Source organism: Uloborus diversus, chromosome 8, assembly GCF_026930045.1.
Source record: "Uloborus diversus isolate 005 chromosome 8, Udiv.v.3.1, whole genome shotgun sequence".
In the NCBI taxonomy this organism is placed as follows: domain Eukaryota; kingdom Metazoa; phylum Arthropoda; class Arachnida; order Araneae; family Uloboridae; genus Uloborus; species Uloborus diversus.
Genome location: NC_072738.1, coordinates 125,731,633 through 125,748,848, shown reverse-complemented (window position 1 = coordinate 125,748,848; position 17,216 = coordinate 125,731,633). Strand labels below are relative to the sequence as shown.

Below are 17,216 nucleotides of genomic sequence, written 5' to 3'. Positions count from 1 at the left end.
GTAAATTAAGAAGTTTTTCATGTTTCGTAAACTTGAGACTAAATTTAACTAAAATAACAAAATAATTAACTATTTTGTACTATTTAATTAAAATAACAAAAGGCTAAACTAAATTTAAAATCCTTTAAGTTTTTTTTTTATTCCACAAATGCCATTTCCATATTATTCCCGATGTTTTTACTAGTTATAAAGTGGTTTACAGCACGTTTTCTCCATGTGAAAATAAATTTGTTGGGAGAAAATCCTAATATATGTCAAATATTGATTGAATGCAATCTCTAAAAATTGATAAGAAGTATTTCTTCCAGATTTGACGGAATTGAAATGCAAAAAGGAGTTACCAATTAGCGCCCATGCTGGAATGAGGGCGCCCTGGTGATAATGAAACTCGCCGCCCCATGGATTCAATCGATCAACTATGACGTCACGTTCTTGCGTCAGCTGCGCGCATGGGCGTCAAGAGGGCGCTAAGAATTCGGTGCATTTGCGGGATTTCGCGATTCCGTTTGTAGATGGAATATGTTTCCACACGCTGGAGAACGGAACACTTTTTTTTTATTGCATCCAGTTTGATTGAGCGCCCGGTGGAATCAAATGAAGTGTGAAAGGATTGCTCACTAAAAGAATCATGGCCAACGATTTCGTTCCAATACTTTTCATTTTAGTTGGATTTTTCCTTCATTTTGGTAAGTCGTGAAACTGTTTCGCCATCCCCGTTATCCCACGAAAATAATTATAGCTTGTTAATAATGATTGCCCTGTTATTGTGATTTTGAGGCTTATTTGCATGATCTGGGTTAATTCTTGTCGGGCCTGTGACGTCACATTGCATAATGAGTTCAGTGACGTCATGGCGCGAAAAGAGAGAGTTATAAAGATAACAATGCAGCAAATCCTTTAGAATGACCAGTTCGTAAACAGGAAGTTTTTTCAGTGACTTGTGGAAATTATTGCTCATATAACAACTAACAGCTACCTGCTGTAACACCATAAAAGTGGTTGAAAAGTTTGTCTTAAAGTGCTTTTTCTTAAGAAAAAATGAGAACAGAAGGCAGGAAGATATTATCTGAGATAATTTGACATATTTCTGAATGGTTTGAAGTTAGATGAATGCCTTTTTTTTTCGTGCATTCTTTTCACACGTTTTACTAATCCTTAAGACATACGTATGTATGGGGCAAGCTCTTAAATTTTACTGGGGGAAAAAAATCTTTTCTCTTGCAGACATCTATTATTTTCTTTGTGAGGTTCCTTATTAGCGATAACCCAAGAAATTAATGAAATTAAGTTAAAACAAAAAAAAAAAAAAAAAAAAAAAAAAAATCTGTTATAGACAAATATATTTTTTCTCCTGTGCAAGGTACTTCAGTTGTTAAAATCAAAAAAGATTTAAAAAAAAAGTGTTACCGCCGGACTAAAAAAAGGGAGGGGGGGACAGGAGATCTTCGTATAAAAGGGTTCTTTTATTGAATTTAAAGGTCACTTTTAAATGTAAATTTGTGGTAGAAAGAGTACTTTCTCGTACATTGTATGATTATAAAACTAAAGTATTTTTCAACAGTTGCTATATTTTTAAATAATTACTATTTTAAGCTTTTTAATGTTTAAGCTAAGAGATTGCACAAAAAATTTAGAATATTTAGATTTATATTCAGAGCTAGTTGTAAGGAAAACGCTATAGTTGCATTTCAAGATCAAGCTTTCGTGTATTTTTACCTTTCTATAAAAAGTTTGCCTTCGTGATGAAATTTTGCTATAGCTTCAAAAGGCCGACGGCGTATGTAAAAAGCGAAATAATGAGGCGGGATGCATCAAACATTACCTTGAGCAGGGTTGCACACCACCCTACGAGCAAGGGTGCAGCCCCCTAAATATCGAGATGACACCCTCTCCTTAAAAAAAAAAAAAAAAAAAAAAAAAAAACCAAGAGCCTCCCCTCCAAAATGAGAAAAATACCCCTCAAAAGAACCCCTTTAAAAATTTTAATGGCACAGTCTGCGCCATGATCCCCTCCCCCTAAGTGGGTACCCCCTCCTTAAGAGGGGCAGGGCGCAGCGCCCTCCTAAAAATGCCCAGAGAATACACTAAAAAATGAATTCAAAAGAAAAAAAAATTATCTTTTGTACATTTGAAAAATAGTTTTTATTTGCTAGGTAAGACATCAGATCGGACATGGGTACAGATGGAACTCAAAGAGATAATTTTAAGTAGAGAAATTTGTTAGTTTTAGGCTACACTGTGGAACAAATTTGATGATTGCTTTGTTCTTCCGCAATCTGAGACAGTACATCTAAACTTTCGATTATTTTGATTCTGAGCTTTACATTTGAAATACGTCTTTTCAAATTTTGCGATTTCAGAATCTTTATTACCCAATAAGTTTTCAAATTCTGTAAATAAAGTTTCCAATCTTTTAATATGTATCAAAATTTCATTTTTCGTATCTATATCATTAAATGCATTTTCAAGCCTAGTAAAAAATAGCTTTATTTCTTCCCCTAAAAGCTATTATTTGAGTTCTAATTTGACTCCTCCATAATAATAAGCCAATCGTAATCGAATTTTTAAAAAAAATTCTTCATCGGAATGGAATGATAGATATCGCGTAAACCAATATCAAAATACCAGCAAATTACTTCAAAAATTAAAATTTAACCATCAGTAAGTATTTACCGAAGTATTGAAGTTTCCATAACGCAGTTTGAATAATTTTAAATAATAATATTTTCGTGAGACACTAGAAAATGTTCTTATGCAAGAAAATAAATAAAATTTCATTCTTTAAAACTTCGCATAACGTTCTTTTTTTTTTTTTTTTTGTAAAAATCTTATAAATAGAATAAACCACTTATCTTGCCTAGGTGCATTCAAAAACGTTTCTTCCACTCCTTTGGAATTTTAAAATAAATGAATTTCAGCTCTTAAGTATAAACAATCAAATTCTTAGATTTAAGTAAAATACTTTTAACTAAATATGTGACTACTTAAATAATACTCATCTAAAAATACCATAAATAATACATGTTATTAACTACATAAATAATATTCACCACAATCAACGGGCCCGAAAAACAACAATCACATTCTATCAAAATATTTTAATTGTTCTATCTAATTTCTTTTATCATTGCCATTGCAAAAAACTAATAAATATCTCAAACGATAATTAAATTAAATATTGCAAAGAAATATAAATGTTAAGCGCAGCACACGATAAATAAATTTAATTAGCATGACTGATATGATTGGTGTAATGCGAAATTGGAGTTAATTTTGAGATTTCTCTAAAATGAATATATGATCTACAGGAAGATGATAAATTTTTAAAGAAAAAATAAGGGGTCACCACCAGCCACGGGGCGACCAAATTTTTGTAATGGCAATTAAAAAGTCTGTCAACAACCACCTGATCGCCACTTTAAAAAATAAATTGATGACCTTAAAGTGTAAACAAGTTGTTAAGAAGATTGTAAAATATTTTCCCACAAAATCAAGATGCAGATTTTATTTACTAGTTTATTATAAATATATTAGCAAAAATTAATTCGTATATTTAAGATTAGTAGTTTTAACCAACTAAAAAAACACCATTTAGTACTCTGAGTTTTAAAATAATAATAATAAAATAGGCCAATATATTTCAAAAAATTGACTCCGAATGAAATTTTTACTACCTTACACTGGCGCCGAAAGAATTCCCTAACTTTTACCCTTCGTCTTTTTTGTTTATTCTTTGAAGGGGTAGCAACATCATAGAATATTTAGGGAATCTTTCAGGCGCATGAAGTCTATCATTGGAAATTACTCATTAAGAATTTTTTAGAAAGTCGCCCGTCAAGGTATGACGGGTGAAAACTGCTTCTACATTTGAACGAAGCCATTTCCTGTTTGGTAATATTTTGATAGTTGAAATTGTAACCCTAACTCCAGTGGATTAACTCTCCAGTAGGTAGTGTTCATTGTTGACCATTTTATCGGTTTTTTATTCCCCTGAAATGACAGTCTTATCAGTAAAACAGTTAAGTTACCGGATCTAGTTCAGCCTTGTCACAATAAAGCCTTTCCCTGCATGTTAAATGTTTCCAAAACATATTATCAAAATATCATGCCGTGGTGCGAGTTTCATTGTTGAAACACGTGGGTTACTCGATCATCGGCTATTATTTATATGAGGATTCTATCAGAACCATCCAGGCAAGCTCTTTCCAACTGGGGATCTATTTGCGAGGGAGATAGGGAAACAACATGCTCAGAATATGTTGTCAGAACCATCCAGGCGAGCTCTTTCCAACTGGGGATCTATTTGCGTGGGAGATAGGGAAACAACATGCTCAGAACAGATGTTTGGGATGGAAAAACATACTGGTTCTACCAATTTAACCAGTTTGTGTATTTTTAAAATATAATTTTCCCTTCTTAATATTTACTTTAAGCTGTTCGTCATCTTACCCCATAGGCGAAGCAAGATGACGAATAACGCTTTTTGTTTTCCATGACATATTTTCATATTTCTGAACTTGGCAACGAGAGTTGCAGTATTTTTTGTTGAATTTAACAATTTGAAGAAGTCATAGGTATAAATTTCAAAATTTTAATTTACATCCTAAATCGAGAAACTTTTTTTAAAGCTTAATATAGTCATCTTACCCCACTTTCTTTTAATAAGAATGAAGTCGTATACCAAGTCTTTTTTATGGGGAAAAAATCTTCTGGAAACATTTAGTGGACAGAGCGTGATACTTTTTTTTTTTGTCTCTCTGTAAAATTTAAAAATATGAAATGAACACGGTTTGATATTCAACTCTTCATTTTAAGCTTGCATCATTTCATCCTTTAAAAGAGAGAGAGAATGTTTTGTTTTTTAATCGTTTCGAAACAAAATAACAAACATATCAAGATTGAAAACTAAGAATGAATATACCATATTTAAATCTCAATAATCATTTATACTGAAAAATAAAATTATTTGCATCTATTTCTGCTGTATGAAAAATAAAAGATAGTTCAATTTAATCATTTTGATTCAACCAATTTCTCCCTTTGATCAATATTAAATTTAATTAATTAAACTTGAATTAAATTTAAATATTCTCACTTTGATTAATATTAAATCTAGGGAAAAATGCATTTCGGATTTTTATTAGTAACTCTATTTCAATTCAAAACAATTTTTAGATAAGTTTTTTTTTTCTAAAAAACTTCTGCAGATTTTTTTATTTATCAGTGCGAAAAATACTTTTTTAAATGCTGGGTTTTTTTTTAGATAAAAAGGTTTTAACTTCTTCCGCACGCAATAATGTTAAATATTTTTGAGTTTTATATATATATATATATATATATATATATATATATATATATATATATATATATATATATATATATATATATATATATATATATATATATATATATATATATATATATATATATATAGTAATAACAACACGAATAATTACTAGCGAAAAATGAAGAAAATTATAAGGATTCTTAGTATGTTCGTACTTTTCTGCGCCTCAAAAAAACTAATAAGCAAATAAATAAAATGAAATGAACTAAAAATGAAAACTGAAATGCAATTTCTCGTAGGACGTTAGGAGAAAATTTCATTTGCAAGTTTCGAAATCTAAGTCGAGTGAATTCAAAACACGTGTAAATTGATAACCATTTTATTTTATTTATTTATTTATTTATTTTTTTTTTTTTTTGTAGGGGAGACTAGAGATACTTGATCCCTGGGGATATATGATCCTACAGCCAAAAATGTACCAAAATCATTAAGTAGAGATTGAAACCTGGCAATTATGTTCAAGTTATACTTGTACATAAAAACTTCGTTTTTTTTTCAGCCATTTTGTTTTAACTCAGGAAATGATTGTCTGAATGTGTCAAGGGAAATTTTTTTTAGGAAAACATTCTGAAGTTTATATCATCCGTTACATACGATTTAAAAAAATGCCGAAGTGTAATGATAAAGTATAGACAGTCTTTAATAATTGAGAGACATTTTTAGTAAGTTGTCACTGATTGTTAATAATAGAACAAGTACGTTTGTAAAAATCGCATATTAGGCATATTAGGGATACTTGATGCCTTTCGTTTAGAGTCAGCGGTGAAAAAAAAAAAAATGCCCGCACACATAGATAGTAAAATTTGTGTTTTTTTTTTTAGTTTGATGCTTCTCCATAGTTTATAACAAGAGCAAAACATAATTGCAAAATATAAAATTACATATATTACTACGAATTAAAATGATCGCTAAAGAATGAATGCAAAACTAATTTACAAAAAATAAACGCAGCGATTTCTCTGCGTTGAGTTTCAATTAACTTTTAAAAACATTTGAAAACGAAGATTTATAATATATGATATATACGCAGATTTATAATATATTTATAATATACATTTATAATATATGATCTTTAAAATACCTTTCAGGGAACTGTCTCTGATTAAGTAAATGAAATTTTTTCTTACAGTAAAATGAGAAAGATCTGTAGGTTTAAGTCTTCTTAACAAGGACTACGCCTAGCTTTTGATAAAGATATATTGCGTGCATTAATCGTTTGATTGCTAAAGAATTTCCTTGTCATTATGCTATAATGGGCGGACTAAAATGCGTTTATTGAAAAATAATAGAAGCGTCTATGTTCAAAATGCTCATATGCACTAATTTTTACACCCACAAAGGTAATTTTTAACAAAACAAATATTTTTTTGCTCGCTTACCACATATTAGACATTTTCTTCACAAATTTCAAATTCCTTGTTTGCATAGAGCGCAAATTAATATGCATGGTTAAATTCTGCTGATTTTTTTTCTTTCTTTTTTTTTTACTGGGTAAACTTCCCACTGCAAAACTTTCACCTACGAAAACTTTTCATAGTAATTAATTTTTAATACTTGTGTGGTATTTTTGGGTTATTAGCTATTCTTTCCCTTTTTCGGCAATAAAGCTCGAACTAAATTTAGAATATGTAGCGTGCAGAAATTATAGTATTAAGCAGCAACGTGATCTCACTTCTATACATATTTGACTCAACACAAGAGCTGAGCGATAGCTAGATCTACCTCGGTCTCAAATTAATGGTAAAGAAACTTACCATCAAAATATTTTAGACGCTCGCATATGCTCTATTTAATATTTTCACCAAGTTTAATCAATCTTTCCGATCAAAAGCTTCTGAGGAAACGAACGCCTTCAAACTATTTCATCTAAAGACATTGTATTCATAAGTAGAGCTTTTTCAGCATAGTTTCAGGGCTATCATTCTCAATGGAAGCACCAAAACCGGCGCTTTGCAATAACAGACCAAATTATTTAAATGTAAAATATGTCAGGAAGTACGCAAATATTTTAATGGTAAGAGTATCGGATGTGCAAGAGACAAATAAATAAAAAAGGAGCAAAAATTACTTGAAACCGCTTGAGCTTGAGACTTCATCAGAAACAGGCATGTTAAAACTCCGCCATTACAATATTTTTCTCGCGAACCCCCTGAAAACCTCTCGCGAACCCCCAGGTGTTTGCGAACCATCGGTTGGGAACCGCTGGTTTAGAGGGATACATGATCCCAGGGATCAAGTATTCACATGACAATATAAACACACTGAAAACAATATAATTGTTGTTTACTTAGTTGACATTAACTTTAAACATTCAGAACCATGTTAACATAATAAAATTTATCATGGTATAAGTGATAGATTTAAACAATCACTGCAGTAAATAAGCTAAACAATTAAAATATCAGTTCGCACTTGTGTAACCCACATAACACCTGAAACATCTAAACATTAACCGACTCGATTGATGAATTATTTTTTGATCAGTCAAATGAACTTGAACAAGTTGAAATAGATGTCAAATCCTTGTTTGAATGAAAAAAAAAAGTGATTTTGCTATAGTTAGATTTATAACAAAAAAATGAGTTGCTCATTATTTAAACCCATTAGCGAGTAGAAAGCAAAGTTCGATTTCTAGAGTTTGAAATAAGTTTTCTAAAGCGAAACGATAATATGCTTATTCAATCTATTTTTGCTGAAAAATTGACGAAATGTGTTAAGCTGCACACATCTAGTTGGGTTGAGTGGAACTTTAAGAACTACAACAAACTAATCGTTTGCATTTGACATTTCAGGTTCTGAAAACATATGCTAGGATTTCTTTTCTTTTTTATAAATACACTGATAAATACACATTTTTCTTTCCTCTTTTTGAAAATTAATTCAATTGATAAGACTCTTAATTTTATTATTGCATGGCAACAATCAAATTGCTTGATTTTTGCGCTTGTCATCCTATTTTTTTTATTTGTTGTAATTTTAGCTTCATTATTCTGCTTTATAAAATAGTTAGTTTTTTTAATAAAATACAGTCAATTCGCGATAACTCGAAGTCCGATAATTCAAATATTACTATAACTCAAAGTTTCAATTAAGTCCCGACCCCTTCGTCTTTAATTCCATGCTAATTTTTCTCAATATCTCGAAGTTAACTTCCTTTAACTCGAAGTTTTTTTTAAAGATTACTCGAAATTTATTTCCGAAGAACGAAGAAAGACAGAAAGAAACAAGTGACTATGAGAGAAAAATTAACTAACCTTCACTTACAATTCCTGTCCAATAGACCTTTAAAGCAAGAAGAGCACCTGTTGAGCCAATGTGCGATAAAAGAGTTATATGTGCGGAAATGAGTTAGTTTGTCTCCTTTTGTTGTACTGTACTGTTTTACTGTTTACACTTCGACTGGACTACGAATTTGCTTTTAAGTTGTCAAATTGTCAAGTCAACTGACTGTACCTTTATTCAAAGGCTGACTTAAGTTAAGATGCGTTCCACTTCATTCTTTAGTTCGATCATTTGCTGATAAGTTCCTGAGAGACAGAGTGAGTTTTCTTTACTATTAAAGATATCTAAGCAAGTACTCGGTCAATGATATTAAAAGGAAAAGAGAAATTTCTAAAGCGGTAGAACCCATGAATCCGAATTTGAAACGAATGAAGATGTGCACCTTTCCTGAAGTAGAATCAGCTCTATTCAATTGGTTCCAGCAGTATCGAAATCAAAACCATGCTTTTGATTTTTTTCTCTAAATACTTCTGATTAAACTGAGCGTATTGTACTTAAAAACTTTTAAGTTCTGTAATTTTATTTGTTATATGAACATATTAATTAAAATATTCGATGGTTTTTAGTATTAAAATGTCGAAAACCGAAACCAGCACTAAGTCGAACTTCCAATAAGTTTCCATCGGTCCCTTTAGATTCGAGTTATCGCGAATTGACCGTATATTGTTCACAACTGTTCCAATACAGTTGTGCGTAATGGAGAATAAGTAACTGATCAAAAGCATCATAAGTTCATTAAAGTTGTGTGCATTTGTTTTACAAATGTCCTAATGGAATTTAAAACAAAGTTATTTTGTGTTCACATTATTATAATCTAATAAAGAAAATTAGAAATAGTGTTATTTTTTAGAAACATTATGTGGAGAATTAAAAGTGTCGAATAGAAAGTGTTGTTACTGCATTTGATTCTGTTTATTTTGATTTTTGATCCCTGTTTATTTTGGAGCAATTTTTGCTGTAAATTATTTCCGTATTTCTATCCACTTACGCATCAAAAAAAAAAAAAAAAAAAAAAAAATCTTTAATTTTAAATATTCCTGTCAAATAATAATAAGAATAATAGTAACTAGAATTTATTGAAACCTAACACCTAACAAATTGAGAGAGTGAATTTGTTATTGTTTTTACATTAACATGCTTTCTTTTCACATAAGTCGTATTTTGTTCTTTTGAAAATTGCTTTGACTCTCGCAAACAAAGGCGGATCTAGCTTCTGAATTCCTGCACGCCTGGATCTCTTCTTGTTTATAAAGATGTATTTTGGTAAGGCATACAGTGAACAGGGGCACTCGAACTAAAATTTTTGGAAGAAGAAAAATCCTCTCTTTCCCGAATGAAATTTCAATTTTGCCAAATGATGAAATACGAGAATGCACTTACGTCATCTGGAACCGAATATGATTTTTGAAGCAAGACACATTATTTGGTACTCCCCCTCCCTTCTTTTATTCAATATAGTGAAGCAATAAAATAATTTGATACGTTATTACAATACTAGCTGCGTGCCCGGCGTTGCACGGGCTACTTAAAAAATGAAAGAGATGTCCAATTATGTTTTTGCATATTCAATGATTTTCTTCACGCTGTAAATTTTAATAAAAGCGTTCATCCGGAAAGTTGAGTTGAAGCACTGAATAATATTTTAATTGATATCCTAGCTGCGTCGCCCGGCTTTGTACGGTCCACCTCGAAAATAAAAGTTATGTCAAGTGACGCGAGTTCAACACTCATGCTTGAACCAAAACAAAAAAAAATCAGTGAAACTTTGCGGCAGATTGCGGAAAATCCCCAAAAAGTAAACATTTTAAATCCCCTGATTACAGGAAAAGCCTCAAAACAAAAACAAGAATTTTACCTGTTCATATTCGAGAAAAAGAAATGGCAACAGATCTTTCATCTCAATGATTTTCTTCACGCTGTAAATTTTAATAAAAGCGTTGTTGCGGAAAGTTGAGTTGAAGCACTGAATAATAATTTGAATGGAGGAAAGCCTTCGAAAAATAGTGATTTGATTTTGAAATCTAAGAGTCATAATTAAAAGTTTTTAATTGATATCTCCGCTAATTATTATCGGAGAATTATGTTAAATAGCCAAACATGAAGACGGGAGGATTACGAATCCATCGATACCTGGTTCGATGGTCAGTTCACTGTCGTTCGGGAGAAGAAGCTTGGACGTAGATAGATAGATAGATACTCAGATTTTATATGTATAAGATCCTCATATAAATAATAGGCGATGATTGAGTAACCCGCGTGTTTCAACAATGAAACTCGCGTCAAGGCATGATGATTTGATAATATGTTTTGGTAATGTTTAACAAGAAAGGGAAAGTCTTTATTGTGACGAGGCTGAACTCGTTCCGGTAACGTAACTGTTTTACTGGTAGGACTGTATCATTTCAGGGGAAAGAAGAACGAAAAAATGGTCAACAATGAACGCTACCTACCGAAGTTTAGGGTTCATCCACTGGAGTGAGGTTTACAATTTCAACTATCAAAATATCACCAAGCTGGCAATGACTTCGTTCAAATGTAGAAGCAATTTTCACCCGTCATACCTTGACAGGCGACTTTCTAGTTTATATATATGTATGTACGAGTACATCCAGTACAAAAATGTTGTCAAACTTTGCCCTTTGTAGTAAGCCGTGAATATCAAAATTATATATGATATAAAATTTAATAATGTATATGTTTACTACACTTGTAGTGGTTTTCGGATTTGCGAAAACGACTAAGTTTTAAGGGGATTTTTTTTTTCCTGGATCCAATATAGTGCGATATGAAATGAGTCCAATTGAAACTTTACCTAAGTTTCAATTGGATTGATTTTGACAAAGATTTGGTGCTCGCCAAATATTCGTGCCCTGGGTCTGTGTCCCATGTGCGGATGCTTTAATCTGACTCGGCATGTCATAAATACCTTTTACATTTATTGAGGAGAAAAATTTTGAAAAATTAAAAAAAAATTAAAAGAAAAAAAATCAATGTTGCATTTTTGTACCCGAATTTTCCGAATCGATAGCGAAATTTTCCGAATGAGGGAATTTTTGGGAGGTCACAGTGACCTTCCATGATGTCCCATCGGGGTGCCCCTGATGGTGAAGCTCAAGAGCACTAAGAGAGAGAGAGAGAGAGAGAGAGACATGCCTCCTGCTAGATAGTCGATATTGGTATACGGGAAAGTAGAATTGTTTTGGACGAATGTCTTGTTTCAAACTATATTGAGCAAAGGAAAGTCGGAGTTGTTGAAGAATACCAATCTTCGAATGGATCATAAATCTCAATATAAATGTCAAAGTGAACAGGTAATTGCTCCACGGCGCCCACAGGAGCAAAACATCCTCGAAATGTACATAAAGATTGGTAGTGCTGCCATCTGTCGGGTGTTTACAAATCAGTTTTGATTTAAAGAAATACATTCACAGTGATTAGAATTCGTGTGTAAAAGGAAAAATTTCGTCTGCTCATTTTCACTTCATGTGCTTTTCTCGAGAAACTTCAAAAAACACTTTAAAAACCAAAAATACAAACCTTTTTTTAAGTTTAAAACTATGAATTTATTGTGGCAAAGATTTATTAAATGTCCAAAACTCCGATACTCAAAAGCAGGGGTGACCACCAACTTTTTTGAAAAGAGTGCCACTTTCTAAAGAAAAAAAAAAAAAGTTCTACGAGCCGCTTTCAATATTTTTCAACCTACTGAAAAATACAAAAAAAATTAAAAAAAAAAATGTTTTTACATGTACTGATTATATGATTTTTACTCAAATAACCTGCTTTTTCAAAAGTGTGAGTAATGGAGAAGCTTAGTACAGAAAACGCTGACTGAATTAGGTACTCTAACAAAATACAAGCTAGATGTCAAAGCTTTAGTTAGGTTGGGAAATCGAAGGAAGCCGTCTCCCTGAAATATTTGTTTTTGTTTTATTTTTTGCCTTTTTTTAGTAGTAATGCAAATGTGGTGTTAATTAGTTTCGAGTCACCTTTTCAGTCCCCCCAAAAACCCAAGGGTGAGATTTTCATTAAATATCTTTTTGAAGTGAAAACTTCTTTAGGTGCGTGGAGCATTTTTTTGAGGTAAGTAAAACCATTCATTTCGCAAACATCGTCACCTCACTCGACATTTGGAATACAGCGCAATGCGCGACTTCTCCCAGTTCCTTTATGACGTTGCTTTCGTTGGGAACTGCGAACCCTCTGTTAGCGCTGTCAGCAGGGGGGGGCATTCCAAGGTATTTTTGACATTATGTAGAGTCCGTAACGTGACCTTTTTTTGCCATAACTTTTTAATTTACCATTTGATTTGCAAATTATTTTATTTTGAGCTGGTGTATTTGGTAAGAAAAGATTAAAATAAAATAATATGCTAATCAAACAGTAAATTAAAAAGTTATGGCAAAAAAGGGTCACGTTACAGACTCTACATAAATGTCAAAAATACCGTGGAATGCCCCCCCAGGGCAGCGAGTGAGTCTCCTAATCCGATTCCTGAATACAAGTAATCTCAAGGAGCGTGAGTTCGATCCACACCAATTTTTCTCCAAAGGAAAACATTTCTAAGCTTAGATAGTATTTTTGAGCTGAAAACTTCTTTTGACGCTTCGGGCATTTTTTGAGATGGGAAAAAGAATAATGTTCCTGATATCGGTGATTCATGGTGTTTGTGGTTGCCACTCTGCAAATGGACAGCTAATTGTAATGGGGTTTCTGGTTAAATTTCACCGGCTAAGCCTATTAACGCAAAACAAGAATTTTTGAATGAAAATATATTTGTTTTTTCTAAAGACGCTTCTGCATTACTTCAAAATAAAATTGGGGAGGAGCCTTTGATGATTTGCCAATGATTTTTAGAGGGATTTCAACATCAAACTTTGCAGAAGATAAAAATCTACCATTAGTTGAATTTTTAAATAGAGAATTTAATTTAACGATGCGTTCAATGATCACAATCTTAAAACAACGAGATATAAAACCACAATTGTGGCAGTGAGAAGCAAAGGGATGTAAGTGGGTTTTTCAAAGTTTTGAGGTATAAACGCGCTTAAAAATATCCTAGGTAGGCTTTCATTGAATTTTTTTTTTCTAAATTATGCAGGTAAGCAGCAGCACCTACTAGGGCTACTAGTACCATCTCTTGCCCCAAGGCAGAGGAGAGGTTCCTCTGCCATTTGTGTACTGGTTATCTACAAATTTTTGATTTTGCCACTTACATCCCTTTGCTTCTCAATGCCTCAATTGATGTAATTTTTACAAGATAATTAAATAGATTCGAATCCAAATTGTTTATTTCCCTATTTAGTAACCAGTAAACCTATAGTATCAAGTTTGGAATATAATGACAATAATAATATTGAATCAGGGTGTTAAAAAATTATGATGTTTTTGAAAAAATAAAAATAAAAGTTGGACACTTTTGATTTTAAATAAGATTTTTTTCTATTCAATCAAATTTCCTTGATTTTTTCAAAAAGGCTCTTGAAAACTTTCATAATTGATTAATTTATACTTTTAAATATAATTAAACTTAAAATCGATGCTTAAAAATTTTAAAAACAATTGAATTTCATTTAACACAATTCTAAAATGTTTTCATATCGTCATGCAAAACCAGTGTTTGATACAGCTGCATATCATTCAAATCAAACAAAAAAGATTGCATAATTGTTCATATAAATGCATAAAAACAGGGGAAAACAAATTGGCATTTGACTTTTGACAAATGCCTTTTTATCCTTTAGCAGCTCACTCACCCCCCCCCCCCTCCCTTTTTTTTCGAAATGAATTCCGAATTTTATTCTGGCATGTCTCCAAAATTCGAATTTCCCGGCATGCTGATCAATCTCACGGGCATGTCGGCTCTTTCCGGCATGTCGGGTAAAAAGGGGTAATACAGTAAATTGATTATGTGGAAAGTTCAGTATGTGTATTGTTTATTATTTTGTGCATGGAAAACTGAATAACACCAACTAGGAATTTATTTTCAAACATTTCCTATATTTGCATCACTATTTGTATTCACTTTATAAAACGAACTGAAATAGACCACACTAAAATGTATATAATGGATGCTCGGATTGCTGATAAGTGTAAAAATTAGACTGCAGCTGACATTTTTAAACTAGCCGCCTTCGGCGACCAGCTGGTTCGCCTTCTTACGCCATTCGCCTTTCTGTTGCAAGCAGCCACCTACGGCGGCTGTTAGGCTAACTTGTCATTTACCTTTTTACTTCACGTTTCAGCCTTCGGCGGCTGATTAAATAATTTTGGCAGCAGTATTAATCAATCCATCCTCTATCTTTTTTTTGAGCCATTCACAATTTTTACGGACGGCTATCTACCTTTACGATCTATCTCTAAATTTTCTTATGCATCTCTATTTATTTTAACCTTCCCGTCTTTTTCCTAATAAAAACAAAGATCACTCAAAAAACCACTTTTTTTTTTTTATTTAAGTAGAGCAAAAAAAAAAAAAAAAAGAAAACTCAAATTCCCGTTAGTGTGCAAAAAGTAGCGTTTGACAAAGATTAAAAAAAAATCTCGCTCTTTTTATTGAATTAAATGCGCACAACTATGAAATTGTAACGTAATATAGATACAGCAAAAGGTCCAGTTTGGGGGGAGGGGGGGGGGAGAAATAAATGCAATCCCTAAATAAAACAAAAAAAGGAAAGAAAAAAAAGCAAACGCTGCCGGAAAAACACGTGGTCATCACGTCATAAAATGTAGACGTAAGCTATATAGTAAAAAAAAAAGATTAACATTGCTTGCGATTAAGATTCAAGTAGTGACGTCACAGGCATAAAAGATTGAAGAACGCTTTTTTCGACCCGATGCGTGAAAAGACATGATGTGTTCAGCATTAAAAAATTGTAAAAAAAAAACTATTGCGTATTTTTAAGAACTTTTTTCTTCTGAAGAGGGCGAAATGTTTTTACTATTACCAACTTAAATTTTAGAAATGAGGCTTTGATACCTCTCGCAGGATGATATTAGAAAAAAAATAAAACCCTGGAAAAAATGCAAATTAAAGGTTTTTTCAAAAATTCATAAGAAAATACAAAAACTGCTCTATCTTCAAAATTTTTTTCATTCATCATATTTAAAATTGAATTTCCTACACTATAGTACAAAAAAATATTTGTGTGGTGCAATTGGTTCGGGTGGTCTGTGAGGTAAAACGTACTAAAAAGTGCAGAAAACCACGTAAAACATTAAATAACTTTTTTTTCTAATTAAAATTTCAAAAATCGAAGCCCGAGGTGCACATCTTCGGCAAAAACTGCAACTGTATACCAAATTTCATTTTTCTAGGCCTTACCGTTTTTCCGGGAAGCGCGCCACACACACACACACAAACATCTTATTTTATTATATGTATAGATATACAAATGATAAAATTTTGATTTTTTGAAACTATAATTAATTTTAAATGAAAATTAAACATACACCACACACCTACCTACACACATATGCACACAAAACACGCCAAATTTATTTTGTAGTTTTAAGTTTTTCACTTCTGTTGGCAGTCTGATATGACTGCCAAATTCTTTTTTTTAAATTAAAGTACTGTCCGTTTTTTTACAAGAAGGTCTTTGACTCCTCCCTCGTCACGTGATATCCGATGATTCTATTTCGCTGTTTTCAGCAAAAGGTATACTCGGATCATAGCATTTTGTCGTAAAAGCAGCAGTTTTTTAAAATGTAAGAATAGCTAAAATGACAACAGACGAGTGAAGCAAGTGATGTAAAGGACACTAAAACTTTTTTGCGCATCAAAATACTTTTTACTACAAGGTCCCTCAGGACCTCTACCACTATTTATGGTTTAACCAGTTGAATGGGACCCTGAAAACGGCTCTGATTTTTTGATCCATACCGGAAGCCGATCCCTGGTCCAGCACCCCCAGAGGTATCGCCCGGAACCAATGCCTTACCGATCAGGGCACCAGGACCACAGAAAAATGACACAAGAGCCATTCAGAGACAATTCAAAAGCAAATTAATCAACTACTTTGGGTACAGTACATAGATTAAAAAGAAGAAAAAAAGCAACTATGATGAATTAATATGATTCTCTTTCACGAACTCGTTTTTTACGAGAACTCGGTTATAAAGAGCAAATATCACGGTCCCTTTTGCGCTCGTTATATAAGAGTTCAACTGTACTTATAATGTTGCAGTTCAGACACTTTCTGCAGGGATGCCTACCTAGGAAGGGGTCATGGCGCAGACTGCGCCATTGAGATTTTTAGGGGGAGAGGGGTGTTTTGAGTAGGACTCGACCGATGCATTCGGCCTGGCCGATGCATCGGCGCCGATGGTTCAACAATTTAGCCATCGGCATCGGCATCGGCGGCCGATGCTAACTTGCAGGAAACATCGGCCCATCGGCCTTAAAATACATCGAAAAGCCGATGGAATTGGCCGATGTTTTTGAAAAAAAAAAAAAAAGGGACCTTTGCTGTTCTACTTTTCAATACAAAGTAAAGAGAGTTATTGTTTTCATATAAAATTGTTTACTTAAATTTCAGTATGAATTTCTATTTTAGTCACCCCTGAAAGAGTTTTTAATACTGCA

At 32.5% G+C, this 17,216-nt stretch overlaps 1 protein-coding gene across 1 annotated transcript in view; it reads left to right on the top strand.

The window, feature by feature from the left end:
* The first annotated feature begins 547 nt into the window (after nucleotides 1-547).
* Nucleotides 548-17,216, top strand: part of LOC129227371 (uncharacterized) — a 51,893-nt gene continuing 35,224 nt past the window's right edge. Inside the window, exon 1 of the mRNA XM_054861921.1 lies at nucleotides 548-686. Within this exon, the coding sequence (XP_054717896.1) occupies nucleotides 629-686 (58 nt within the window). The 5' untranslated portion in view covers nucleotides 548-628. The remainder of the gene's footprint in view (nucleotides 687-17,216) is intronic.